Raw genomic sequence first — 27,643 nt, 5'->3', positions numbered from 1 at the left:
TGGGGAGCAACCTCAGCTCCATCCACTGTCGGTAGCAAACATGTGCAGATATTTAATTCAGCTGTGCCCTTGGCCCCATGGCCACTGAGGGCTGTCTCAGCCTTGTGAGCAGACACAGAGGAGTTGTGCTGGCTTCATGTCCTTCGGGTCTGATGTGTTTGTTGTGAGAGAGAAACACTGCCAGTCTCAGTGGAGTTCGGCCCAAAACTGTGAGCAGTGGTGATGGAAAGCTTGCTGGAGAACCACCTCTGGATGTGCACAAGCCATTGCTGGAAAGGTGTGAATTTGCAGGGATGGGACTGGTCATGGCAGAGCACCCTGGTTAAAATCTTTGTGCAGAGCATGGCGAGGGAATCCCAGGTTTGGAGGTTGCCGGTCATGGAGCCTCCCTGAGCCCAGCATGGGCCAGGACACAAGGTCAGGTCTCAGAAGCACTGCAGCCGTGTCCTCTGCAGCACGGGCTACTGCAGAGCAGTGTGGTCAGCCCCACCTGTGTCACTCCTGAGCTGCTGCAGAGGGGATAGTGCTGCTTTCTCAGACGTGTTATTCTTCCTCACCTTGAAAATGTCCCTGCCAAGCCCCAGCTCTACCCAAATCTGCAGCAGTAGGCTCAGTCCTGCCAGGCTCCCAACACGCTGCGGTGTGGTATGGCAGCTGGTCATGGTGAGAAGCATCTTCTGGGAAAGGTGAAGAGCCAGGATCTTGCCTGCTAAATGTTCATGAAATAGCTGGAAAGGCTTTTGGCTGTTTGGGTCTGTTTCCCTGGCCAAATTCCAGCCACGCAATGATTTTAATCCAGGTTGATGATATTCCCCTACAGTGTTGTGTGGTTGATGCCCGTGTAGGCACCACAGCCGCTGTGGTTTAATGCCAAAGAGCTGCTGTGCTCTGTGCTGGCCATGTCTGGTCCTCTCAATCCTCTGGGACACTGGTGCATCTTCCCTGAATGATTAACTCATGGGCTTGATGCTCCGTTACATACGGTTTAGCTCCTCACAGATAAAATTCCCTCATCCCAGACCCTGAGAATTTGGGGATGCGGTGTAGTCCTTGACTTGTCCCATCTCTGTGGGATGTGCTGGATGCCCAGCTGGTGCTCCACACAGCTCCATGCCTCAAGCACACTTGGGTTTTGTCTTCCAGACTATGCAGAGTTCCTGTTTCTTGGGCTCTTCCTTCTGGAGATGTCCTTAAAGATGTACGGGATGGGGCCACGCCTTTACTTCCATTCTTCCTTCAACTGCTTCGACTGTGGGGTGAGCGGCCCCAGGGATGCTGTGGGTCTGGGGGGAGATGCTTGGCAGGGGCCTGCAAAGCAAGGCTCCAAGGGGGAGATCAGGATGGCCCTCACAGTGGGCAGGGAGCACTTTCTGCCAGGACAGCCTGAAACACCAGGTCCTGGACTGGGTGGTGGGTGCCTCGTCTTCAGGGATGTTAAGATTCCCTGCAGCAGCCCATCCTGAGCCTGCCTTTGACTTGTGGCTGTGTCTGCTTCTCAGGTCACAGTGGGAAGCATCTTCGAAGTGGTCTGGGCTATATTCAGACCAGGAACCTCTTTTGGGATCAGTGTCCTACGAGCTCTTCGTCTTCTGCGGATATTTAAAATAACCAAGTGCGTACCCACCATCAGTGCCCATCATCCTCCATCTCAGACTGTGACTGCAGCCCAGATCCAGTCACTTCTGCTCTCCTGCTGATGGCAACAGCACCTCTGCCAGTGTTCCAGCAATATCTCTGTTTTCTAGGTACTGGGCATCCCTGAGGAATTTGGTGGTCTCGCTGATGAGCTCCATGAAATCTATTATCAGTCTGCTCTTCCTCCTCTTCCTCTTCATTGTAGTCTTTGCCCTGCTGGGAATGCAGCTGTTTGGAGGCAGGTATGTCATTTCAAGACTGAGGATCAGGAGTTTCTTGGTGTTAAAGCCAAGTGATGCCAATCTCTTTAGGAGCCCAGGAAGTCTATACCTTCCCCCTCAGTCTCTTCCCACACGAAAATCCCTGCTTGAGGGCTGCCTTTGGGCTGTGTGGGTCCTTCTAGCCAGGAGACCTTCTGGTTTCTGGCACCAAATGCTCAGGGAGACCTTTTCTGGAGTGGGGAAAGGTCCTCCTAAACACAAGAAAATTGATAGCACAGCAGCCAGGGGTTCGGTGACCTTGGTATTTCATCCCGTTGATGTTCACCTGGATCCCTTTCCAGGTTTAACTTCATGGATGGGACTCCATCAGCCAACTTCGACACCTTCCCTGCAGCCATCATGACGGTGTTTCAGGTAGGGGCTGGGCTGCCAGGAAACTCAAGAAAAGGGGCTTGGGACCACCTGCTTACTCCCTCATGGCTGGGAGGGGCTCTTTACACCAAAAAAGTTCCCCTCTATCAGCTTCCTCCCTCTCCTGCACAACAAAGTGGATGGAAAGAGGTGGAAACTCTTCCACCTCCGTTACAGAAGATGAAGAGTTTCAAACTCTTCTGAGGAGGCTTTAAATCCTCATCGGTGTCCAATGGGATCTCCCTCAGGTGCAGAGCTGGGTTATCTCAGGCGCTGTCCTGCAGGACACGGGGTGTCCCACGCGGCTCCCGCGTGTTGGTGGCACAGATGTTGCGGTGACGGGGAGCTGCAGGTGACAGAGCTGCTGCCTTGTGTCCCCGCAGATCCTGACGGGCGAGGACTGGAACGAGGTGATGTACAACGGCATCCGCTCCCAGGGAGGCGTGCGCTCAGGGATGTGGTCCTCCATCTACTTCATCGTCCTCACCTTGTTTGGAAACTGTATCCACCGGGCTTTCAGCGCTGAGAACCCCATCCCCTCACCCTCCCCGGGGGCATCCCCCTCCCTGCTTGCTGCTCCTCCCTCCCCTCCCAGCTGAGGGAGACCCTCCACACAGCGGAGCAGTGCTGGGTGTCCCAAAGGCAGAGGAGGAGCTGTGGGGAGGTGTGCTGAGGGCGGTTTCTGTGGGATGGGGAGGATTTTGTGCCTTTGGCTGAGCTGGCCAGGAGCCCTCCAGGCCACCCTCCCTTGGGAGCTGCAGATACACATGTCCTTAACACTCGGCTTGTGCATCCTTAGCTGCTCTCAGATACTCTGCTGAACGTCTTCTTGGCCATCGCCGTGGACAACCTGGCCAACGCCCAGGAGCTCACCAAGGTGAGTTCCTGCCGCTCCTTTTCCTTCTCCCGTGGAGTGAGTGGGGGCAAAACCATTTAGGCTCTGAGTTAGGAAAGTGCTTAAACCCGCTGGTCTCTCCAGGAACACCCACGCCTCGAGCGTGGCTTTAACTATTTCTCCATTTAAAGTCCCCAGTTCCCTCTGCCATCAGTCAGATGGAGATAACCCTCACCTCTTGGGTGGGATCTGATGTGGGGACTGCTATTTGTTATCTGGAGATGTGGAGTGGGAAGAATTTTCCACTGGTGTCAATATTTATTCCCCATCTGCCTACAGGGCAGCAGATGTGATTTAGGATGCAATTTAGGCTGGTGCTCAGCTGCTTTTAAGACGATGCTGGGGGATATTTGGGGAACGCTAAATTGTTGGGGCACCATCTGGATAACGGTGAGTAGGAGAGAGCTGCAAGGGTCGTTGCCACTTCTTGGGGAAGACCAGTGATCCCCTGGTGCCCAGATGTTTGTGGAGCCCGTGTTATTGCTCACATCCCTGGGAGGCTTCCACGCTGGTGTAAATCTGACCCAAAAAGGGGCACGGTGCTGGTTTACCCCACCACTGGAGGGGTGTGTGCAGGGGTCCTCTGATGGTGGGGTGGTGGGGTGTGGATGGCGCTTCCAGAGGCTACCTGGAGATATGGGAGACCCCCACGGCTACCAGCAGCATTAATTAAGTGAGCGCCGAGTTTTTGAAAAGGTTGAATGCTCGCTAATGACTCCTAATGACATTCTTTGCTCCGGAGACAAAGCCAAACTCATTAAAGCAATCTGGTCTCCGCCAGGGTCATTCATGGATGCCTCACCTCCCACTTTGGGATGTTTGGGGGATGCCTGTCTGGCCCCTGTGGCTGTGAAGAAGGGAGGGCTGAGCTGGTCTGGGGTGGTCCCACCATGATCAGCTCAGCTCTTGCCTGGAGTGGGCTGGGTTCACTCATTTAAGCAGCTCTGACACCTCGGGGAAGATCTGGTGTGGTGGGGAACCTGCATCCCCACAGCACAAGGGAAATAAATCCCCCCACAAGGGAAAAAAAGCGTCTCTGGAAGTGATGCCTTAAGATTTTAGCCTTTGTGTTTTCCAAATCCTGTACTGCATTCCTGCATAACTCTAAAGGCCATAGAAAGTGTCAGCTGTCTTCACATTTTGGCCAGACAAAACGATTCCTCTAGGCCTGAAACACAAGGATGCCTTACATCCTCAGGCCCTGAAAAGTATAGACAAAAGTGAATTACGGGGGAGCAAACTGGGGGAATGTGACTTCATTATCTGAAGCTGTAACTGCAGGATTAACCCCTGATATGTGAATGGATCAAACTTAGAATTGTCTGAAAATCTGGTGGCTGTTGTCTGTGATGGGTGTAGCCTCTGTGAGGCTTTTTGCACCACCCAAGGTGCACTTATTGGAGGCCTTTAATAAATACCCAGGTTACTCTCTTAACCTTGTCTAGCCTCTGTTCTAGGTAGCCCCTCCAAGGCATCAGGAGTACAGGTCCCCCTCACTCCCTCAAGCCTCACCCTGCACATCCCTCACTGCTCCCAATGGCTGAGCTTTCCCTTGGAACCCCCCCAGATCCCACTGAGCAATGGCCCCTCTTTTCTCTGCAGGACGAGCAGGAGGAAGAGGAGGCCTTTAACCAGAAGCACGCCCTTCAGAAAGCCAAAGAAGTCAGCCCCATGTCTGCCCCAAACATGCCTGCTATCGAGTGAGTGACTCCCCAACTCCACCCTGGTGACCCCACTGAGCCCAGCCAGGCTCAGAAGGGCACAGAGCTTCAGCAGAGCCTGGCATGGCTAGCTGGGGGGGCTGCCAACAAGAAAAAGGGGGTGACTCCCTCTCTGGGATCCTGAAGATGGATGGATGGAGATCTAGGAGTGTTCTCCCCACGAGCAGCAGTGCTTTTAGAGAGGTGACAGCGTGGGGAATGGGTCACCAGAGATGTCCTGAAGTTGCCAAGCTCTACACCAAGCTGCAGCCTCAGCACTTGGGCATGGCAAAATACACTGAAAGAGGGTTTCTGCCCCAAATATAGAGCTCAAGCACTCAGGGCTGATGGTAGGAGGCTGGAGAGGAGGAAGGTATCTCAAGTTATTCTTGAGGAGGGGTGATATTTGTTCCTGGGGAGTGTTTCTTCATGGCAGAGCTGCAGGAGAGCAGCCAGGACCGGGGGAGAAGGGAGCAGTGGTGTCACAAATCTCCCTCAGGCTCCTTCCTTGGGAGTGAATGCAGTTAGGAAAGATGGAGCAGGTTTGTGAAACCATGTTTGATTGTACAAAAATTTGATTTGAGTGAGAAAAAAGCGCCCCAAACCACATAAACCTCCAGCATGGTGCTAAGAAGGCTTGTCTCCGCATTTCAGCGAGAGAAAATTCTGTTTTTTCCTTCCTAGCTGCCTTTTCTCTCTTTATTCTGCGGTGTCATATGGTCTAAATCACATAAAACTTTCAAAGTCAACATTGGAACGAGGCGTTTTGATTTGTTTCCCAAAACAGTACATTTCAGTACAGCTGAAGGGATTATTTCATATTTTTTTCTTCCCCTCTTCTTGGTTTTTTTTTTTATTTTTTTTTCTTTCCTTTTTTTTTTTTTTTTTTTTTATATAGAATCCCTTCCCAGGGAATTTTAGGTTTCGTTATGCTTTGAAACCCAGCCAAGCTTGTACTCTTGCAGATTTGCTGAGAGAAACTGCTGTCTTCAAGCGAGTGCTGATCTTGGGAGGGGAGATCACAGGCAGCCCTGGGAACATCCCCTTCCCTGCTTTGGCAAGGGTGGGATGCTGTGGTTCCACATCCTGTGTGGTTTTAGGGGCACCAGGAATGGGGCATGCTTGTAAGGCCTGCCTGATCCCCCAGCAGCCGTGGATTTTAAGCCTGGATTGGTGCTGGTGGGATATTCCTAATAAATCCATGTCTGCCCAAGTTCTAGGGGGGGTTCAGGGGAGAGGTGGTGGAGTCTGTATGTTGGCTCTGTTTCTGGATACCAGTGGGAATGTGTTGAATGAAGCGAGGGAATAGAAAGCTTTAGGCTGCGGAAGAGGCTGAGGGATGGACAGATAGGAGAGAGGAAGAGGGGGAGATGGAATATATTAGGGCAGGAAAGGATTTTCCCGCACTGCACATCCCTGATAGAGCTCTCTGGTCATTGTCATATAGAGCTGGTTGGGAAAAACAGATCACTTCAACCTTTCCTTGTTGTTCTGGTGGCATCGAAAGGGGAGGTATTGATATTCACAGGGCTTTTTTCCAGCTCCTCCCACTCACCGGGATGGATTGGGGTCAGGTCCTGCCACGGCGTGAGGCTTGATGGTACAGTCAGCCTCAGGCCTGGTGTGTTTTGGTGGTGCTGAGCTTGTGGAGGGACCGTGGGGACGACAAGGCGGTGGCCAAGGCAGAGCAGAGCTGGCACTGAGGGGAGCTGGGAGCTCAGAGCCGGGCTCTGCCTTCGCGCGCGCACAGACGCGGATGGCTCCGTTTCCACGCGGGAACGTGCAGGTCGCCGTGGGATGGATGGCAGCTCCCACGTGGCCAGGGATGGCGTGGGTGGCCCTGGGGCCAGCCAGAGCGCTGTGTCGGTAGCCGGGTGCGGATGGCTCGGGGGCGGCCGGATGGGACCGGAGGCTCGGCCGCTTGCAGTGGGAATGCTCGAGCGTGGCACCGGGCCCTTCCCATGGAAACCGTAATCACCGGCATGACTGGAGCACCTTTCCTGTGAGCTCGGGCTAGGAGGGTTGAGGTTGTTAAGCCTGGAGACCTTAGAGCACCCTGAGAGAGCCGAGGAGGGACTTTTGATGAGGTGGTGTTGTGGCAAGTTGTAAGGCAAGGGGGGATGCCTTCAAACTGTTAGGAAGTGGTCACAACAGCAAGAAGCATTTGAACAGTGCTCTCAGGCACATGGTGGGATTCTTGGGGTTGTCCTGTGCGGGGCCAGGAGCTGGATTCGATGATCCTCGTGGGTCCCTTGGCGCTCAGGATGTTCTGTGTTTCTGCGATTGCGTATTCCCAGGGCTGTGTTCCTGGAGCTGTGTGCATCCCAATCTTTGCTGTGCTGACACAAAGGTTAAAGCCGGGGATCTCCCCAGCTGCTAACGTGTGTGAAGGACCCTGCCAGCCCTGTTAACTTGCTCTGTGTGGGGGCTGCTCAGGTGACAGGAGCTCTGCGGCATTTCAACCTGGCCTCGTGCCTTGTGCTTGCTGGGGAACTTCATGTTCCCCTCTGTGCTCCCAGGGCAGCCTCAGCTCACGGCGATGGCTCTGAGCATCTCAGGACCGGCCCGACGCATTCCTCTTCCCAATTGCCGCGTGCTTCTCGGGAGGAGTGAATTTGGAGCTGTTAAACATCCAAGGATGTCTGGGAGCTTGGGAAGGACTGGAGCCTGCACTGCTCTCCCGGTGTGGGGAAGGCTCCCAGGGGTGTCAGCGTGGGCAGCCCGTGGGGGCTCGCTGCAGATGTGCAGGGCCAGGACGAGGAGGCCCAGGGACGGGGAGGGGGGACAGCTCTGTGCGCTGCCCACGCCACTGGAAGGAGGGGATTGAACCCGTTTGTTTTTCCTCCGCAGAAGAGACAGGCGGAGGAGACACCACATGTCGATGTGGGAGCCACGCAGCAGCCACCTGTATGTGGGCGGCGGGGGCGCGTGTCCGTCTGTGGCTCCTGTGCTGTCTGTGCACACCCCGCTCCCCTCCGGCCTGGCCGGCAGGGACGGGAGTGGGAATTAATTGTGTGTGTGTGTGTGCTGTATCCGTGTGCCCCCGTGCTCCCCTTCTGGGGCCTGTGCCGATCCCCCCGTGTGCGCTGCCGTGGGGCCGTGGATGTGTGAGCGGTGCCCTCGTGTGCTCCTGGCTGTTTCCCTGTGCCATGGGGGTGTCGGGAAGGGCACGTCTGTCTTCTCCAGGGTGTTGTTTCACCACGGTGCAAAGGTTTCATGGCGTAGCCCAGAAGCCCAGCGCAGCTCCATTCCCTCAGACACTCAAAGTCGCTGCTCCTCAAGCCTCAGGGCAGGCTTTCCACCCGGGATGTGCTGGGAAAGAGGCGAGGAGAGGTGCCTGGATGCAGCAAGACGGCTTGGCCCGTGTTTAAGGCACCCCCAGGCAGTCACTCGAGGGGAAGGTGGTCCCTGCCTGGCTGGGATAGGGCGAGCCAGGATGCTGGCTGCTCCCAGAAGCCGGACGTGCTGCCTGAAAGCTTCAGCCGGGGCTGGTCATCCATCAGCCTGATGCTTTCCGAAGGGGCACAAGCACGTTCTCAGCCCCATTTCCAGCCCCCCACCAGCGCCAGAGGGACACTGACAAAGCCTTAGCACAGCCCGTAACCCTGGCGGTGGCACTTCCTTCTCCCTGGGATTCCCAGATTAAATCCAGGGCGGGTGCTTCCCCGGGGGATGGCGTGGGCAGCCGGGACGGTGACCCCTCGCTGTCCCCCGTTGCAGGCGGGAGCGTCGCCGGCGGCACCACATGTCGGTGTGGGAGCAGCGCACGAGCCAGCTGCGCCGGCACATGCAGATGTCCAGCCAGGAGGGCATCAACAAGGATGAGCCACCCCTCATCAATCCCCACGCCAGCATCTTCCGCAGGAAGAGACCCGGGGAAGGTGTCACCCTGGAGAAGTGCGCTGAGGAGCAGGGCAAGGGCGAGCGGCCGCTGGCCGAGGGACCCGAGCAGCCGGTCCCAGGAGCCAACCCTGGTGGTGGTGAGGACAGGACATCGCCCCGAGCCAAGCGGGACAAGGACATGTGGCAGCAGAAATCCTGCCATGGGAACTGTGAGCCGGGAGAGCAGGATGGGGCAGGAGGCAGCGCCGAGGAGAGGGCGAGGATGAGGCAGAGCCAGCGGCGCAGCCGGCACCGCAGGGCCCGCATGGAGGGGAAGGACACTGCTGGCATCCTGGGGAGCCGCTCGGCCAGCCAGGAGATGGGGCTGGAGGAGGCCAGCACCGCCGAGGGGATGCAGGACGGCGACCGGCGCGGGGACGTGGCTGCGACCGAGGCGCTGATTCCGGGGGATCCCGAGGCGAGCGGGGAGTCCATCAGGTTGGTACCTGCAGGGCACATCTTGCCACCCCCACAGCTCCTCCTCTTCTCTTTTTGCCTTATCCCAGTATCTTCTCACACCTCTTCTTCTCCCCTGTCCCTGCTGCAGGACTAATGGGGTCCCTGCCGGCGATGCCGATCTGATTGGGACCGCCAGGAAGGGGAGCCCCCCGCACGCCGCAGCCGAGCTCTCCCAGGGGAAGACGGGCAACCTGACGGAGCAGGACTGCAGCAGCCCGGACACGAGCGAGCAGGCGCTGCTGGAGCACAGCCGCACCGTGAGCCGCAGCGAGCCCGACCTCTCCTCCATCACCCCCAACACCGAGAAGGCCACCGAGAGCACGGCCATCATGATCGATGTGCACGACTCCGCTGTGGTACAGAGTGAGGACCCGTCTCTCTTTCCTGAGCCCCGCTCCCAGCCCTCGGGGACCCTGTGGGGATGGAAAGCCGCTTGCGTGGCTTTTCCTACCCGTGTCCATCAGCTGGGGGGGATCTCCTTGGTGCTCGTGTCAGCACCTCACCCCAGTTTTGCAGGGCAGCCCAAATGCTGATGTGCCAGCATCCCCTGGGGCCCGTGTCCCTTTCTCACCTCTTTCCACCCACCCCTTCATCTGATCCATCACTTCCCCTTCCTCTCTGCATGGGCAAAACTCTCGTATTCCCTGTTTTTCCTGGAACATCTGTAGCCTCCGGCAGCTCGCTGTCACTCAAACCCCTTAGCAGCATCCTCGCTGTCAAGGTGAGCTGCTTTAAACAGTGTTATTAATTAACCAGCAAGGTGAAAGCTGGCCTTGTTAAACCATCTGCTCCATCCCAGCAGCTCCTGTGTTTCCCTCCTCGCCCCTGTAAGGGCACAGGGATTCAGAGCAGGAATGAGGGGGGTTGCCCGGGTGGCAGGGACACCCCGGGGTGTTGTCTGGGTGCAAGGCCAGGCAAAGGCTCTCGCTTTCCTGCAGTTAGCAACAAGACAGACGGCGAAGCCAGCCCCTTAAAGGAGGCCGAGACCAAAGAGGATGAGGAAGAAATGGAGAAGAAGAAGAGGAAGAAGGAAAAGAGCGAGACAGGCAAAGCGATGGTGCCGCACAGCTCCATGTTCATCTTCAGCACCACCAACCCGTGAGACGTTTTTCACGCTGGGGCTGGGGAGGGATGCAAGGGCAAGGACCCCAGACATCACCAAAAACAGGGAATCCCCATGAGAAGGGAGCTGAGCATCTCCCAAACAGGCTTGAGAAGCAGCCACGGAGCTCCCCAAGGCCCACATCGCTCTCCCTCGGTGGCAGCCACGCTCATGGCTCTCTCTCCCAACTGCTGATTGCTAAACTGGGAATCTTATTCCTGGCTTGTTGTATTTACCTGCAGTTTTCTGCTGCTCTGTAGCTCTTCCCCACATCCAGCAGCCTGGGAGAGTAAACACCCCAGTTTCTTAGGGACGCTCCCTGCCTGGCTGTGGGGCTGAGACAGCTGAGAAGAGGGATCAACAAGCCCAAGCGCCCCTTGGCATCCCTTCTTTTGCTCCTCAGGCTTTGCTGCCCGTCTCCCCACCCTGGAAGGATGGCAATATGGGCTGGGCTTTGCTCGTGGGCTGCCAGGGGCTCACGGGTGGGGTGTGGGCTGTGTCCCCACAGGGTGAGGAGGGCCTGCCACTACATCGTGAACCTGCGCTACTTCGAGATGTGCATCCTCCTGGTGATCGCCGCCAGCAGCATCGCCCTCGCCGCCGAGGATCCCGTCCTCACCAACTCCGACCGCAACAAAGTGATTGCAGCCCCCTCCCGCTCCCCCCACCGCTGCAGGCTGGGGGATTTCAGCTCTGCAGGATCTGTAGGGTCAGGGTGGTGGTGGGACCTGCACTGTGCCACGCTGTCGCACTAGATTAGGAGGCAGTACGACACTGACTCCCTTAGCTTCATTGTCCAAGAGAGCAAAGTTTATTACTCTCAATCTTCTTTTATACACATGTTTGAGAAGGTCTGAGAGGTGAAACTCTCATTGGTCATTAAAGCAACACATCACCAGCATTGGTTAATTGGAACACCCTTGACTGTTTTCCTAAACACCACCTGCAGAGATTGTTTTGTCCTTTACCAAGGACTGTTTGGAGCCTTTCTCCTGCTTTCTCAGGCCAGAATGAGAAGCCTGTGTGACTTAGTTTCACACAGGCTCTGTTCCCTGCTTGCTTTTTGCATTTAGCATCCACACTGTGGAATGTGACTCCTTCCCCATCACCTTCTGGGAGTCGCTCTCAGCTTCCCTGGGGTTTAGGGTCTGGGAAAAGACCAGGAGGCCTGGTCAGCTGTAAAGTGGCTTGAACTGAGGAGATGCTGGTGCAGGCACACGATCCTGGCTAGCAGCATCTTTTCCAAGCCATTTGCATGGGGAATGATTCCCTCCTGCCTGCACAGGCTGGGTTTGGGGCTGCCCTGAGCTCTTAAGGATGAGGCTGGCTTTGGCACAAGCCAGCCAACCCTGTGTCTGCCCCTGAGCCAGGCAAGCTGCTGTAGCTGGGTGTCTGGGTGGGCATGGTTTGCTTGGCAGCAGCTGCAGAGCACCTGTGCCCTCTCTGTGCAGGTGCTGAGGTATTTCGACTACGTCTTCACCGGTGTCTTCACCTTCGAGATGGTGATCAAGGTAAGAGCCCTGACAGGGTGCAGCATCCCTGGGAAATAGCTCTGTTTTGCAGTTCTGGCCCTAAATTTAGATGGTGGAGACCTTAAAGTCTGGTTTCCAGCAGTGGTGGTCCAGAGGGCTCAGCACCTCCTTTATCAGCCTCCAGGCTTTCACAAAATATGAACTCCTACAGCCGGGGCACTGGGATGTGTCTGCAGTCCCCCAGCTCGTCCTTTCCACTTGATGTCTGAGCTGCTCAATCCCTGCCTGTTTTTCTCTCTGTATCTCCCCTCCAGATGATTGATCAGGGCTTGATCCTGCAGGATGGCTCCTACTTCCGAGACCTCTGGAACATCCTGGATTTCATCGTGGTGGTGGGAGCTCTGGTGGCTTTTGCCTTGGCGTAAGTGGCTGTTTTCAGCTCCCTGCCTTCCCTCATCTGGGCTGGGAGAAGGATCCAACTGTGTGTTTTGGCTACTAGACTCTGATTTCCTTCCGTATTTTATTTTATTTTTATTTTATTTTTTGCTCCTGGCAGTGGGGTGTGGCTGCCCCAGAGATGTGTTTGTCAGAAGCTGGTGAGAAATCAGGCAGGGAGCAAGGCAAGGCAAGCTGGAGTTGCCAGGAAGAAGCTGGTGCTGAAGGTGGATTTGAAACAGAGCAGAAGGGGCTGTTAGAGAGGGGGAAAATGCCCTAAAGGAGGGGCTGCTGACAGGGGAGGGCCTGGCAGCCACACAGGTGGGAGCTGTGGCCTTGTGCACAGCTCAGGTACCGTAATCCATCCCTCCCATCTCACCCCAGACTGGGCAGCAGTTCCTTCTCCTGGTTCTCACCCACTTGGACCCCCCTGGCTCGTTGCTTGTGCCTTCCTCACCCTCCTCATTGCATTCCTCACCCAGTACTTTCAGTCCCTGCTCCTTGGGAAGAGCGTGGGGGGATTCAGCTCACTCAGCACAAGGATGAAGCAGCTCCTGGGCAGGGCAGGGGGCTGACCACAGACATGGGGAAAGGGGCTTGGGGCAGGTTTGCTGGCTGGGGACAATGCTCTGAGCCTCTGGGAAGCCACCACGAGGGTGGATCGAGCATCTCCAGGGTGTGGCTGGTCCTTCCTCAGCCCCTCAGAGCGTGTCTGGCAGGGCTCAAGGGCATCAGCAGCCTGAAGATGCACTGAGTGCTTTGAGGAGCAGGACCAGGAGCCTTTTCCTTCCAAGGCAACTTCCATCAAGGATTGTGATGGCTGAAGGAGCACAGGTTGTTGGCTCAGCCTGCCTCCTGCTCTCTCTCGCAGCCGTAGCTGGGTAGACACTGAGCTGCTTGTGCCATGGGTGGGGGCTTTTTAATCATGTAAACCTGCAGCACTGTCCGTCTGCCCCACCCCCAGCGTGGCTCCTGCTGCAGGAGATGAGCTCATGGCTTTGGGAGTGAAAGGAACAAAGGCACCACGGTGATTTCCGATGGGTTCATACATTATAAAGCATTTATAAGAACACCTGCCTCTCCCCTGAGCAGCCCAGCACCACCACAGCCATGGGAGCTGCAGGATATTCACCAGCTCTCCATGTCCCAGCCTGCCACCCTCTCTCCCACCCTCCCTGCTGGTGTCCAGAGGAAAACTGGGGGAGATGTTTCAATCCATCTCCTCTTCTTCTCCCTCCATGAGGTCTTTGATGTGGGGCCAGGGCAGGGGGAGTGTCCTTCTCCTTTTCTCCTTCTCCTTTTCTCCTCCTCCTCCTCCTCCTCCTCCTTTCCTCCATGTGCTGGGTGGAACAGCAATGCCCATGGAGTGGCTGTGGCGATTACCTGGATGAGAGCAGCTGGTGACTGAGTCCGGCACTTCCCAGCAGGAATTCTGGGATGTGCCATGCAGGCTTCCTGCCCCTTTTGTCTGCACTCTGGTTTCCCCACAGGGCTCCTGGGTGGCCGTGGGCACAGCAGGAGGTGTTTGAGCAGGTTCATCACCCACAGGCTGTGTGTGCCACTTCCAAATCACTGATAACCAAATGTCCACCCACAAAGCATCTCCGTGTGCTGCTGTGGCTTCTCCACCGCTCCCTCAGAGGCCACAAACCCTGAGAGGGAGAGGCTGAGTCCATCCATCCATACCTCTCCACATGGAAATCTAATCCATCAATCCACACACAGCCTCAGTAAAAAGCTGTAAATCTCCAAAGGGTTCAAATGAAAGTAGCTGAAATAACCGGAACCACAACTAAAAACCCTTTGCCCACCTTTGCCTCCCTCAGAGGAGGCATTTCACAGTGGTGTTCCAGAGCTGTTCAGGGGTGGTGGAAATGTTGATGGAGGGGTTGAGTGGCCAATGTGAAGCCCTTGGTGGGCTGATTACCCAGCAGAGGGGCCTCTTTCCTTGCAGCATCTCCTCGTGCCCATTGGCACCAGGGTCTGGAAGCAAGAAGGACCCCTAGGTAATGCAAAATAACTTGTTGTGAGGCAGGTCAGGACAGAGGTCCCACCACAGAAGAGCTGCAAAGTTAAATTGTCACCTTTTCAGCACACACCCCCCACATGCTGGACTAACAGCCAGGGCTGGGGTTAGTTTTATGTGTTTTAGGAAATGTTTTGCTCACAGGCTTTGCCCCCGGTGCTGAGCACTCTGCGTGCACGTGGCAGGGACTTGGCTCAAACAGGGACAGAGGCTTGGGTACAGCCAGGAGTTACCCTGGAGCCCACCTTGGCTTGTGCAATCCAGTGTCTTGCTGGATTGCAGGAGATCCTGCACTGCAGCTCAGGCTTTTAATCGGTGGAGCTCTCAAGAGAGGCAATTTAGCAGAATTTGGATGGGAACTACTGTGGCTTGCAAGTTGGTTCCCTTGGAGGCACCTTGGCTCGCTGAGCCCCACAACTTTTGGCTAAGGAGGACCATGTGCCTTCCTAGTGCTGCCCACTGTCCCACTCTGTGCAGGTTCCTCTTGCAGCAGAGCTTCCACCATGTGCCCTCCACCCAAAACCTCCAGCAGGGAGGGCAGGAGGGGCTTCTGGATGGGTCCCTCCCTGGAGATGTGCCCCATCCTGAAGGGTGCAACACGGTCTGCTCACTGTGCCTTTCACCCGAGCTCTGGGGTGGTGGTGGGCAGCTGCTGCAGGGTCCCCATGCAGCTCCCCTGACACTTCTCTTACCTTTCTCCTCTCTTTTTCCATCTCTCTGCTGGTGCTGCTTGGTTGGATCTCTCTGCTGGGCTGGATCGCTGACAGGAATGCTTTGGGGTAACTATGGCGCTCAAGATCTTGTGGGATGCTGTTGCTGGGAATGCAGGGGGGTGGGTGCAGGTGGATGTCAGCCTGTCCAACACCTGGGCTGACCCTCAGCTGCATTTTCAGGGACTGAAACACTCTGCAGTGCTGAAGGTGCTCTGTAGGAAGCCCAGAGGGCTGAGGGATCCCACCTGAGCAGGTGTCAGACACTGCAGTTGGGGTGTCCTTGGTGACAGCTTGCACCAGTGTTGAGTGCTGCCCTCAAACCCACACCCCAACCCTCACTCAGATGCCCCAGGCCCTTATCCAGGGCCTATTTCCCAGCAAAACAGGAGCAAAGTGAGTCCTAGGTCCATCTGTACAGCTGCTTCCCATGCATGTGAGGGCTGTGCTCCTAGGGAGGACTATTAATTAGTGGTTTTGTTTACATCTCGTAATGATTAAGCCCATTATTGCACTCCCTGTTGCATTAACCCTCGCCAAGGAGCTGTGTAATTGGGAGCATCTGTTGTTGCAAGTAATTTCCTTGACGTTTTCAAGGGTGCCTGGTGGGTCCAGGCTGTGCCACCTTCACCAGGACCTCGCTGCTCCACCCTGAGATCCAGACTTTAGTTAAAAGACAAGAAAAACCCCACCCTGGTGTTGTGGTTGGGGGAATAATCATCATATTCAAGAAATGAGGGTCATGAGGGGGCTTTTCTAAAGGATTCCACTGGTAAGCTCTGCCTGCCTCAGCTGACTTGGGGTGAAAGGCAAGAGCAGCCCTGATCTGGAGAGACCTTAGAGACCCTTCCAAGGGTCCAACCCCTGTGCCTTGGGCAGGGACACCTTCCACTAGACCAGGTCCTTCAGCGTTTGCCTGGGGCACCCACAGTTTCCCTGGCAATGAGCGAACCTCCCTCATTTTATTCTGAATTTCTTGCAACTGGTAGGAAACAATTTGCAGTGGTGGTGACCCCGTGCGAGCCCCATTTGCAAACAGCGCGTGCCTGAAGGAGGGAAGCAAAAACCTCCCGTGCCCTGCAAACCTCCTGGCGCTGCCTGCCCCAGCCCTGGCACTGCTTCCCACAGCAAGAGGTTTGTTAAGGTCACTGGAAGGGTGCTAATCCTGGGAAAGAGAGCACTGCCTTGTTTTCCATCTCTGCCGGCTGTCAGCGCCCGTGTTGGAGGAGCTGCCTTTAGGTGGGCTGAGCGCTCAGCAAAGTTTGTGCCCCTCCTGTTCCCGTCTTCACACGTGCTTGGGAGGGTGTTGCTGGCAGCTCAGCTCCCCAGGGCACCCAGGTCTACAAGGTTATTGTCTCTCTGTTCCATTTCTGGGTGCGTGTGCCTCCCTCCGACGTGGCAGGACCAACAAGGGCCGGGATATCAAGACCATCAAGTCTCTCCGTGTGCTGCGGGTCTTGAGGCCCCTGAAAACCATCAAGAGACTGCCCAAGCTGAAGGTAACGAGCTCCATCTCCTGCCCTACATCCTCTTCTCCTCTTCCCTGGGAGCAGGGGCCACCACAGTGATTTGCTTGTGAGCAATAACAAAGCCGTTTTCCAAGCTTTTGGGGTGTTTTAGGAGCCCCATCTGCAACCACAACACCCTTCTGGGTGCTGCTTCATGTCTGGAGGTGCAATGAGTTTTTAAAAGCAAGCCTGGACCACTGCAAGGTGTCCAGAAGTAGTTTCTTCTAGTAGTGCCAGGGAAAGTAGAGCTTGAGTGGACAAAATGGAGCAAAGCCCGGATGTTCTCCTGGAAAATAGGCTGCCCTCGTTTTGGAGAGCTCAAATCTCTTTCCAAAGTTTTTGATCTTTCCCACCAGAGGAGGCTGCAAAAAGCTCAGGGTTTTGTGTGTGGTGCTGTCACGGTGTTGCACTGGAGAGGGATTTCCCATACCAATAATGGATTATTTCTGTATCACAGGTAGGATTATGAATTTCCCTACCTTAGTTGATGGGGTACAGAGCCAAAAAAAGAGTATGAGACCGAGGAAGCCCTTTTTTTTTACTTGCAAGTGATTTGGCTAATTGATGAGACCCAGAATGGTCTCACCCCTAGAAACACGGGGCTTGTTTTTTGTTTGATCACCTTTTCTTCCTGATCAGTGGATGGAGTCAGCTCGTGTCATTTCATTTCTGGAAGTGCCTGTCTCCACCATAAAACAGGGATAAGGACAATCCCCACTTGAAGTGCTGAGGAGGCACTGAGAGCACTAAGGAACGTGCTGCTGTGGCAGGCAGAGGTATTTGCTCTGCCTTGTTATTTGGGGTGATGCGAAACGATGAAGTGTTCGCTAATTAGTCTTGAGTGCTGCTAATTGCATCATTAGGATGGTCCCCTGTCTGCTTCCCTGGTTGCAGAGAACACTGAGGATACAAATACCCATCGCTGGTGCTGTCTCAGGGGCTGCACGGTGCCTACACGTGTGCTGTGGGTACTCTGGGTGTTAACCTCATTCACAAAATAACTTCTGGCCTGGAAGGTGGCCCAGCTCTTTCCCTCTTTCCCCAGCAAGTAGCCTGGCCTTGGTCCTGCCCTTTTCCAGGGCTGTGGGCTCCCCAGGGTGAACTCTGCCCTCTCTTTCAGGCCGTTTTTGACTGTGTCGTGACGTCTCTCAAGAACGTCTTCAATATCCTCATTGTCTACAAGCTCTTCATGTTCATCTTCGCCGTCATCGCCGTGCAGCTCTTCAAGGGGAAGTTCTTCTACTGCACCGACAGCTCGAAGGACACGCAGAAGGACTGCATGTAGGTGTCCTGTGGAGTAAATCTGGTGCTGCTGACCCCTCTGGCAAGGGCAGGGCGCTGGGCCATGTCTGCTGTGGTTCCCCATTAAGTCCTAGGCCATGATTTCCTCCAGGTGACAGCATGGGCTGAGCCCTGTCCCCAGTGCTGTGGCCCATCCTTCTATGGGGTGCAGAGCCCTTAATTCCCTCCTCTTCTTTCCTCCTTCTCTCTTCTATTTTCCTTTCCCCTTCTCTCTCCCCTTCCTCGTGGCTGTTGTCCAGATTGTCCCCATTTCTCCCTGTGGGGGAGGAGAGATGACCCCCACACACACCCACGCTGCCCCCAGGCTTCAAACCCAGCATCCCATGCTCAGGCACCCCAAAAACCCAAGGTCACTGCTCCCTCCCAACCTTGCAGAGGGAACTACGTGGACCACGAGAAGAACAAGATGGAGGTGAAATGCCGGGAGTGGAAGCGGCACGAGTTCCACTATGACAACATCATCTGGGCTCTGCTCACCCTGTTCACCGTGTCCACCGGCGAGGGGTGGCCCCAGTGAGTATTCTGCTCCCTCTGTCCCCTCCAACAGGGCTGGTCACATTGTTGGGGTGGTCAGGTCACACCCAGTGGGACTGAGAGGGGAGCTGCTGGGCACGGAGGCTGAGAGAATAACAAATTATTCCAGAAGAGCTTTTAGCCCTGCTGTGAGGCTGGGGCTGTGGCTGGGGTTAGCTGCTTCCTTAGGGAGTGAATTATGGATAATCCCTTTCCTGCGTGGCCTGGAGATATGTTTTAGGTCAATATTAGGGATAATGGTAGGACTGGACCTCTCTAAATGCTCATGTGAGTTTGGGCATTATTTTTTTCCCTGCGTGCAGAGCACAGGAAAATCCATTTTCCATCAGGGACGCTGCAAAGCACCATAAAACTGCAGCCATTTAGAAGGGTCATCCTTGAAAGCAGACTAGGACAGAGCTTTCCCTTGTCATTACACGATGGACAGACAGAGCTGGGTCCCACTGGAAGTGATGGATGTATCCCTGGTTGCTTTTCTTCACCTCTCTGCCCACAGGGTGCTGCAGCACTCGGTGGATGTGACGGAGGAGGACCGCGGGCCCAGCCGCAGCAACCGCATGGAGATGTCCATTTTTTATGTCGTCTACTTCGTGGTCTTCCCTTTCTTCTTCGTCAACATTTTCGTGGCTCTCATCATCATCACGTTCCAAGAGCAAGGAGACAAAATGATGGAGGAGTGCAGCCTGGAGAAGAACGAGGTATGGTGTGGGGAGGGGGAACGAGGACATTTCCATGGGGTTTTTTTAGCAATTTGGGAGCTCGGAACTCCCTTGCTGCCGAAAAGGTGAGAAACCCATGAGCCAGCTGCCTTCCAAGATCATGAAGGAAAGAATCTGTGGCAGCCACCAGGCGTCCAAGAGGTCTGATGGGTGTTATTTTGTTGCAGAGGGCCTGCATTGACTTTGCCATCAGCGCCAAGCCCCTGACGCGGTACATGCCCCAGAACAGACACACCTTCCAGTACCGCGTGTGGCACTTCGTGGTGTCCCCATCCTTTGAGTACACCATCATGGCCATGATAGCGCTCAACACCGTGGTGCTCATGATGAAGGTGAGCTGGTGCTCAGAGTGAGGCTGTCCTCTTGTGTTTGGAGCAGTAGGATCAGTCAGGATGGCAGCAGAGGGTGTGGAGATGCTTTGAGACAGCGTCTGTGTGTGAATTCCCATGGCACAGCCGCTTGAAACAGCACAGGACCCCAAACTGGAGGTGGCACATGAAATGACCCAAATTATTTAGACCTTTAAGTACTGCAGGCAGAGCTGGATTTCCTCTGTGTTCCTTTCTTAGAAGAAGTGGAATCTGTCCTGGGAGAGGGGTGGAGAGAGTAAGGAGGAGATGTTCTTGATGCCGCCAGGCCAGGGAACATGGGACCACCACAGGCCTGTCCTGAGGGAGGGGTGAAGAAAGGAAGGAATTCTGGAGGCAGCCAGGGTAGCAAACCTAGGCCATGCCAGGTCTGTGCTGGGACAGTCATCAGCCAAGAGGCTGGCAGGCCCCCTCCTGGCTAGTGCTGTCTGTGTTTCCATCAGTACTATTCTGCTCCGTACACCTACGAGCTGGCCCTGAAGTACCTGAACATTGCCTTCACCATGGTGTTCTCCTTGGAGTGCGTCCTCAAGATCATCGCTTTCGGCTTCCTGGTGAGTTCCTGCTCTTTATGAGGGTGTTAATTTGGATTTTGGCAGTGCACAGATCACAGGGGGAAGGTGTTAATTACGTGAGGTTGCTGCTATTTATTTTGGATCCTGGCCTGAGAGCTGCTTTTGGCCTGGAATCCTTTGGTTCTCATTGCACCTCCCAGGGCTGGATGCTGCTGGGGGAAGCCACGCTGATGTTTTACTTCTTGCCTTGTGCTGTGTGCCTGGACCGTGCATGTTCTGTGCTGCTGCTCTGGTTGAGCCCACTGCTGCTGCACGTGCTGCTGGCTGTGCTCCCTTGTCCCCACAAGGCAGGAGGGGCTGGTGCACTTCTGTCCTTGGCCTGGACCAGCTGGACCAGACCTGAGGGCTGGCCTAGGACAGAGGCTGGACAGAGTTAAGAATAAAGCAGGTATTTATTGAAAGGCCTTAAAGGACACACCTCGGGCAGTACAAGAGCCTGGCCAGGGCTACACCAAATATGGACCTAAAAATGGTCACAGAATGGATGATTGGTCACAAGGTCTCACATTTTTATAAGTTTTGGTCCATCTGCATATCAGGGTTAATTGTCCAATCACTGCTTCAGGATATGAAGTCACATCCTTTTTGTTTTCTCTCTTCAGTCCAGTGATATTTCTGCTTTTGGGCCTGAAACTTGTAATGATTGTCCTTGGTATCAAGCTGGAAAAGGAATTGTTTTGTCTACCTGCTCTGTGAAAAGAGCTCACTAACACTTAATATGAAGCTCAAAACTACACACCTAGGCAGCACAGAATATGAAAAATATGAAAGCTAAAACTTAATGCATCAGAGCAGCAGCGAGACCTCCCTGACTGATTCACAGTCCTCAGGCTCCCAGCTGCTCATCTGGGATCTGAAACCACGGATCACTTTTCCTTCAGCTATTCCTTGCTGCTTGTGGGAGGCCAAGTCCACTATCAGGAGGGTTTCTAGCCTCCATCCTTGCACCAGTCACGGTCACGTTTGGTCCTGTACCAGCTGCTGCACAAATAGCAGGGGCTGAGATATGTCCAGGTGTCTGTGAAGAGGAGACTGGCTGTGAGGGTCAATGTGTCGAGCTGCTGCAGCCTGACCTAGGCTGTGGCTGCTTTTCCTGCTCCCATTTGCCAGGGTGGTCTGCTGGATGCATGAATCATCTCCCAGGAGAAGCTGCTTGCTGCAGACAGGTCTGCCACTGTCTCAGACACAGGACGGCGTTCCGTGGCTGCATACAAATGGGCTGCGAGGTCCCCACCACTGTCCACGAGCAGCTTTGGCCCGTGGCCCAGCACCCTTCAGCCATCCCTGAGCTCAAATCCACGTTCCCTCTGTCCCTCTTTCTTTTGCAGAATTATTTCCGGGACACCTGGAACATCTTCGACTTCATCACGGTCATCGGCAGCATTACGGAGATCATCCTGACGGACACCAAGGTGAAGCAGGGGCTGGGAGCAGCGGGCTGTGGGGTGGTGGTGGGACCTCCCACCTCCCTCTGACCCTGTCATCTCCTTCCAGCTGGTGAACACCAGCAGCTTCAACATGAGCTTCCTGAAGCTTTTCCGGGCTGCTCGGCTCATCAAGCTGCTCCGCCAGGGTTACACCATCCGCATCCTGCTCTGGACCTTTGTGCAGTCCTTCAAGGTCAGTCTCACTGACCAGGTCATCCCTGGCCTCTTCCCAGGCCACAGGGATGCGGTGCTGCTCCCAAATACGGGCTGTTCCCAAGGCTTTGTAGCAGAGATGGATCAGCACAGTTCACCTGTGTGCTTTGTACTCCTCTGGGGCTGGAGCTGTGAGAGATGAGGTGACTCATCTGCTTCTCTTGCAGGCACTCCCCTACGTCTGCCTGCTGATCGCCATGCTCTTCTTCATCTATGCCATCATTGGGATGCAGGTGAGACAGATGTGTCCATGTGCGTCCCTCTGGCACAGACGGTGACACCAGCATGTCCCCAGCACCAGGAGCGAGCCCTGTGCACCCAGGAGGTGCTGAGGATGGAACAGCTCCTCTGGGAGCTGCACATGCCCTGGGGAAACTGCCCTGGCCGTGCTCACATGAGCTCCACAACTTGCCTTCCTATCTGGCACCTTTGGAGCTGTGACCTTGGGGACTCGGCTGGGTGTCTGCCACCCGTCTTGTCCCTGCAGCCGTGCCACTGTTTGGGTGCTCACATTCAGGGCGCTGCCCTGGGCTCCCAGCTGGTGGGGGCTCTGCAGAGCGTGGGGAGGTGTCATCTCAGCGGGTTCCAGCTGGTGAATAAGAGGCACGTGAGCCGAGCCCCTCAGCTCCACACGTGCCGCGGGGCTGGCTCGCCTCTGCTGTGACTAAATCCCACGCTGGAGATGTGACAAAGCGCCCTCCACGACGAGCTCTGGGATGTGGAGCTGCCCGATGAGCTGTGCCCAGCACCTGACAGGAGCTGAGTTTTGGGGGTGACAGAGGCCCCTGGCTCGTGCTGCTTGGCAGCTCTGCTGCACAGGATCTGCCAGTGCCATGGCTGATTTTTGCCACCCTGTCCTACATACCTCAGCTCCAGGTGTTCTCCTAAACAGCCACCATCTGACTCAGCCCCCCTCTCTGCCGGATGGTAGTATTAGATTTTTTTAAAATTTTATTTTATTTTTTAAATTTTTATTTTTTTTTTAACACCATTGTGAACAAATCCCCAAGCAGTAAAGTCTGTGGGCGTTATTTGAGCAAAATAGCTGGAGGCAGAAAATATTCTACAATTACACATTCCAAAAAACCTGTACAGGGAAAAAATACTCTGCAGTTGGTGTATTTTTAGGTTCAGGGAAAGGGGAATAAATATTGAACAGTAATAACAGCACATTTTTCCAATTTGAGGCACTTTACGAATGTTCAGTATGTCTTACCACAGTCTTGGCTGAGGATTGTTTTTAGAATATTGTCCATGGTTTGATCTTTGTTGCTTGTCTTGGCTCTTGGGGATGGTGGGGTCTGTCCCTCCCTCCCTGAGCCCTTCTCCACCCTGTTTGCAGTGCTCTCCCTGAGCCCAGCATCACGGATCACACCAAGGGAAAAGCTCCTGGGAGTGTCCAGGGCTGTGACCCAGAACGGAGCCAGGGTGGTGGCACTTGGTCCCAGCTCCTCCAGCATAGCTGGGGCACCATGTGGTGCTCAGATGGCATCCAGGGATGGATGTTGGACTCAGCTGATCCCAGGCCCTCCGTGCTCCTGTTTCCATGGTAGCTCAGCCTCTCGCAGCCTTTGCCACCCACAGCAGATCCCTGCCAAGGAGAGGAGAGTCTCCTTCCCCCATGGCTGCCTGGCGCCAGCTCCTTGGCACGCTGGCTGTGCACCAGCCTGTGTTTGCTGGGGTTCTTTTTGTGCAATCACAGAGTCAGAGAATGCTTTGGGTTGGAAGGGACTTTAAAGGCCATCCAGCCCAACCCCGTGGCAGGAACATCTTCGGCTGGATCAGGTTGCTCAGAGCCCTGTCCAACCTGACCTGGAATGTTCTCAAGGACGGGAATGTGAACGTGCTGCCGCTTCCCTGGCTCGACGAGCTCTCACCTGGAGAGCTGAGCCCTTTTCCTCCCTTCTGTAGGTTTTTGGCAATATCAAACTAGATGAGGAAAGCCACATTAACAGGCACAACAACTTCCGCAGCTTCCTGGGCTCCCTCATGCTCCTCTTCAGGTGAGCAGCCGTGGAAAACGTTCCTCTGCATGTCACAGATGTGTTTAATTTGGGCAGGGGGTGGTGAGGTTTCTCCTGGGGACACCCTGACTCCATCCTGTGTCACCACGAGGTGCTGACAAGGCTGTGTTGGGGACAGGAGTGCCACTGGAGAGGCGTGGCAGGAGATCATGCTGTCCTGCCTGGAGGGCAAAGGCTGCGAGCCGGACACGACGGCGACGTCGGGGCAGAACGAGAACGAGCGCTGCGGCACTGACCTGGCCTATGTTTACTTTGTGTCCTTCATCTTCTTCTGCTCCTTCCTGGTGAGCTGCCTCCTCTGAGGGCTCTGGGGATCCCCCTTGTCAGCACCCCAGCCATCAGGTCATCTTCCACCACCTTCCCACAATCACTCTTTCTTCTTTCTCCCTTCCCTTCTCTGCTCCCTCTCCCCTCTGCTTTCCTTTCTCTCTGCCTTTTCCCCTTTCATTTAGATGCTCAACCTGTTTGTGGCAGTCATCATGGACAACTTTGAATACCTGACACGGGATTCCTCCATCCTGGGCCCTCACCATCTGGATGAGTTTGTCCGGATCTGGGCAGAGTATGACCGAGCAGCGTGGTATGTAGCCAGCTCTTCTCTCCCAAGCAACCTCTCAGAGCTGGTTTTAAACCAGGCTCTCTGAGTTCTCCTGCTGGAGCTGCAGTGATGTCTGGGATAGTCAGGGATGTGCTGCTGTCACCCGTGGTCCTTACAAGGGCAGCAGCTGGTTCTTGTAATGGTTGGTGGCACAGGCGTCTTGGGTGATGTTCAGTTTGCCATGGGGTGTTCATCCTGAGTGCTGGACGTTCCTGCTCTTCCTCTCCTCCCTGCCCAGCAGGCAAATCCCTCTCAGCCTCCTTCCCTGTCCCCATGCACCAGCTGGGAGCCTTTGCCCTGAGACTGGCTCCATCCCTCAGTCCCCAGCTCCTGATAAGAGCAAGGCTTGTTCCCACCCTTGGGGATCTGCTGGGCTCCTGCCAAAGCACCTGCAGAGGATATTGTTTGGGGTGTGTTTGGGGAGCTGTGCCCTGTGCTGGCCAGCCCACTCACCCCTCTGGAGATCCTGCACTCCTGCCCTTGCTGATGAGGACCTTGGAGAGCAGGGCTCCCATTTGGAGGCAGCAGCCTGTCCCCAGCGTGGGATGGACTCACAGGGCCCGTACACACCATGGATGGACAGATTTTGGCTCTGATCCTGCTGCTGCAGAGGCCTTGCTCTCCACTGCTCCTCTTCCTCAGATGGTCCCAAGCATCCCTAGGGCAATTGGGGGATCCTTGCCCCAGCTCTGGGAACGTGTTTTCCCTTTCACTCAGCCCCAGCACCACCAGGGTGCCTCGTGTGGCCCCTTCCAGAGCTCAGGGACTTTTTGGAGCAGTGATCCACCACAGCCAGGGAGCCTGTGCCAGCTTAACTCCTGGCAGCCACACACGCTCCTTTTGGAGACTCTGCCTCCACTCTTCATGCCCTGCCCTCCCGAGACCAGCCCCAGCCAAGGTATTTTTTTCTGCCCAATGTCAGCTCCAGCCAGAGAAAGGGGAGGAGGTGGAGCAGAGGAACACCCAACTGTGGGGTGGCTCTTGGGAAGGGTTTCTTCACACCAGGCACTTGATTCTCTCTCATCACCCATGACGGTGTCCGGGAGTCACTTTAAAACAATCCTGAGCTGTCCCATCCATGCCATGTGCCCCTCTGATTCCTGAGCAAGCCATGTTTGTAGCCAGTGGTCAGGGGACATGGTGGTGGCAGCCCCGGCCCCTGTGCCGGGCCAGGAACAGGTGAGTACATCCCAACAGCTCCCACCGCATCCCGACAGCGACACCGTCACACGGAGCTCTCCTGGGGAGAACATCCAGCACCAGGGGGGAGCAGGGATGGGTTTTGTCCAGATGGTTGGGTCCTGGTTGGTTCTTCATCTCTGGCCAGCCATGGAGAGGGGATGGGAGAAGAGCAAGGAGAAAGAAACCAGAGGCAAAGGCGCTGGGTAGGACGGCGACGCCGCTCTTTGCCTCCCCGCGTGGTTTCCCTCCCAGCTTGTCCAAGGATGCCCGGGAGGCTGCAGCAGCTGCACCTCAGCACTTCCACCCCACGCGGTCCCGCTTCCCAAAGGGCTCTGGGCTGGAGCAGAGTGGGGAGCTCAGCATCCTGCACCCCCTCCTGCCAGCTCTTTGCCTCGGCTGCTTCCTCGTTTCCGCGGTGCGGGAGGATACGGCCGTATCCTGGGATGGCTGCACCGGCTCTGGGCAGATGTGCTTCCGTGGGAGGAAAGGGGGGGTGTGTGTGTTCGGGAAGGTTTGCTGCTAATAATGTGCACCCTTGGCAGAGCTGGGCTGGTGGTCGGAGCACAGCACCGGACTCGAGAGCCCCAGGTGCCACAGCCACCAGCTGGTCACATTATCCCTCCCTGTCTCAGGTTCCCCAGATCTTGGAGGCACGAGTGGCTCAGCTGCCAACCTCTCTGGGACCTCGTGGGTCTCGGAGAGTTGGCTGTGTGAGGACAGGGGCTCTGCTGATGTGATGGGGCACAACTCCACGGGGTTAGAACTCCACCAAGCTGCAGGCTCACCCTGTCTAAAATCCCAGCCCCCTCCCACCAGGCGCAGGGCACGATGAGGAAGGGTCCTGGGGTGGTGTCCACCACCAAAACTGTCCTTCTCCAGGGTGAAGATGGGACGAGTGTGAGGAGATATGAGCCAGCTCTCATGGTGGAAAAGGCTGATGCTCACAGCTTTCTCCTCTCTGGGTCTGACAGAGCCAGAAGGAGAAGAGCTGTGCTCTGCTGGGGGGTCTTGCCCCACAGATGGCCCCGTTAAGCTCTCCATCCTCCCCTCCACCCTCTCAGTGTCCTATTAACCCACCTGTGCTTCCTTTGCAGCGGCAGGATCTCGTATAAGGATATGTACAAATTAGTACGGGTGATCTCGCCTCCTCTGGGCCTAGGAGAGAACTGCCCCTACAGGGTGGCGTGCAAGGTTTGCCTCCCAGTCCTCCGCCACAACCTGGCCACGGGACACACCATCCACCCCTCCTTCCCCCCGCTCCACTGCCACCGCGCCTCCCCAGGGAACCCTGACGTTGCTTTCCTTCGAGTTTAAAGAGGTCCACTGCCTCCCAGAGCCAGCAGCTGTTCCCCTCCAGGGGAGGCATCAGTGGGGCCAGGGGGGGCTCAGAGCCTCCCGGGGTGGGTTTTGACAAATTGTGCCCCCCAGCAAGCCCCCAGCCCCAGTTCCACCCGTGCACAGAGCCTCCAGGGGCACCAGGCAGAATGCCACTGTCCCTGCTTGTCTTCTCAAAGCACCTCACGGGGGACAACATGGGAGGGTTTGCTCCTCAGGAGGAGGGAAGGAGGGAGCAAAGGCTGGAGGATGTTGGGGACTTTACTGTTGTTTTGGACAGTGAGGGCTGGGGGAGGACGAGAAGGCCAGGGTGGCCCCCTGTCCCTGTGGGATGCTGTGCTGTACCCAACAGCCCTGTCCTCAAGTGTGGCACTTTGGAGGACAAACAACCACGTCTCTGAGGAGCAGGACTCGTGCTAGTCTTGCACATAGCTTGCTGGATCTGCCTGGGAGATGGTGACACCAGGGCACACCTCTGGAGCTTGGTAGCTCCTCTCCCTAGAGCTCAGTTCCTGGCTGCTGGCCATGAGTCCAGGCCAGCAGTTTGGTCTCCTTGTGTCTCTCTGACTTGAAGGGGTTTTTTTTAAAATTTTATTTTGGAGTGACATCTGAGAAAAAATCCTGCACCTGCCTCATTTTGTGAAGTGCCATGACACCTTTGTCTGTGCCTATGAATCACAGAGCTTGCTCTTCCTTCTGGCAATCTGAGGTGCACAAGGGAGCTCGGACAACCCCTGCCCTTGCTCTTGCCTCTGCAGAGGAGGAGGGTTCCTTGCTGCAGCGTGGTGTAGTCACCACACCCTTCTGGAAACATCAGAAAGGCTTTTCCTCCAGCTGGCAGCCCTGCAACAGCTCTGTCACCCTCCACAGCTGGACACGGGGACGGTTTTGCCAGAGGCAAAGCGGCGCA

General features: G+C 55.6%; 1 protein-coding gene across 7 annotated transcripts in view; it reads left to right on the top strand.

Moving 5' to 3' along the window:
* The window catches only part of CACNA1E (calcium voltage-gated channel subunit alpha1 E), a 106,175-nt gene that overhangs the window by 61,128 nt on the left and 17,404 nt on the right, over positions 1-27,643 (top strand). For 3 of the 7 annotated variants that reach the window (XR_015290410.1, XM_086901741.1, XM_086901744.1), the window contains exons 13-38: positions 1,144-1,256; positions 1,500-1,612; positions 1,746-1,877; positions 2,198-2,270; positions 2,651-2,768; positions 3,077-3,144; positions 4,765-4,862; positions 7,713-7,769; positions 8,583-9,182; positions 9,292-9,566; positions 10,142-10,301; positions 10,814-10,943; positions 11,757-11,816; positions 12,092-12,198; positions 16,351-16,447; positions 17,577-17,737; positions 18,134-18,271; positions 18,789-18,990; positions 19,179-19,343; positions 19,823-19,933; positions 21,283-21,366; positions 21,449-21,574; positions 21,762-21,827; positions 23,506-23,597; positions 23,737-23,902; positions 24,071-24,198. Coding sequence is in view for 6 of the 7 variants with exons in the window: in XM_086901741.1 (XP_086757867.1) it covers positions 1,144-1,256; positions 1,500-1,612; positions 1,746-1,877; positions 2,198-2,270; positions 2,651-2,768; positions 3,077-3,144; positions 4,765-4,862; positions 7,713-7,769; positions 8,583-9,182; positions 9,292-9,566; positions 10,142-10,301; positions 10,814-10,943; positions 11,757-11,816; positions 12,092-12,198; positions 16,351-16,447; positions 17,577-17,737; positions 18,134-18,271; positions 18,789-18,990; positions 19,179-19,343; positions 19,823-19,933; positions 21,283-21,366; positions 21,449-21,574; positions 21,762-21,827; positions 23,506-23,597; positions 23,737-23,902; positions 24,071-24,198 (3,640 nt within the window). In the remaining variant the exon portion in view is untranslated. Of the gene's footprint in view, positions 1-1,143; positions 1,257-1,499; positions 1,613-1,745; positions 1,878-2,197; positions 2,271-2,650; positions 2,769-3,076; positions 3,145-4,764; positions 4,863-7,712; positions 7,770-8,582; positions 9,183-9,291; positions 9,567-10,141; positions 10,302-10,813; positions 10,944-11,756; positions 11,817-12,091; positions 12,199-16,350; positions 16,448-17,576; positions 17,738-18,133; positions 18,272-18,788; positions 18,991-19,178; positions 19,344-19,822; positions 19,934-21,282; positions 21,367-21,448; positions 21,575-21,761; positions 21,828-23,505; positions 23,598-23,736; positions 23,903-24,070; positions 24,199-26,492; positions 26,590-27,643 lie in introns of all 7 variants that reach the window. The other 4 variants (XM_086901742.1, XM_086901745.1, XM_086901743.1 and 1 more) reach the window with 3 other exon arrangements.

This window comes from Cyanistes caeruleus, chromosome 9, assembly GCF_971803275.1.
Source record: "Cyanistes caeruleus chromosome 9, bCyaCae1.hap1.1, whole genome shotgun sequence".
Lineage (NCBI taxonomy): Eukaryota > Metazoa > Chordata > Aves > Passeriformes > Paridae > Cyanistes > Cyanistes caeruleus.
Note: the sequence above shows the minus strand (reverse complement) of the source record. Positions and strands in the feature narration are given on the sequence as shown.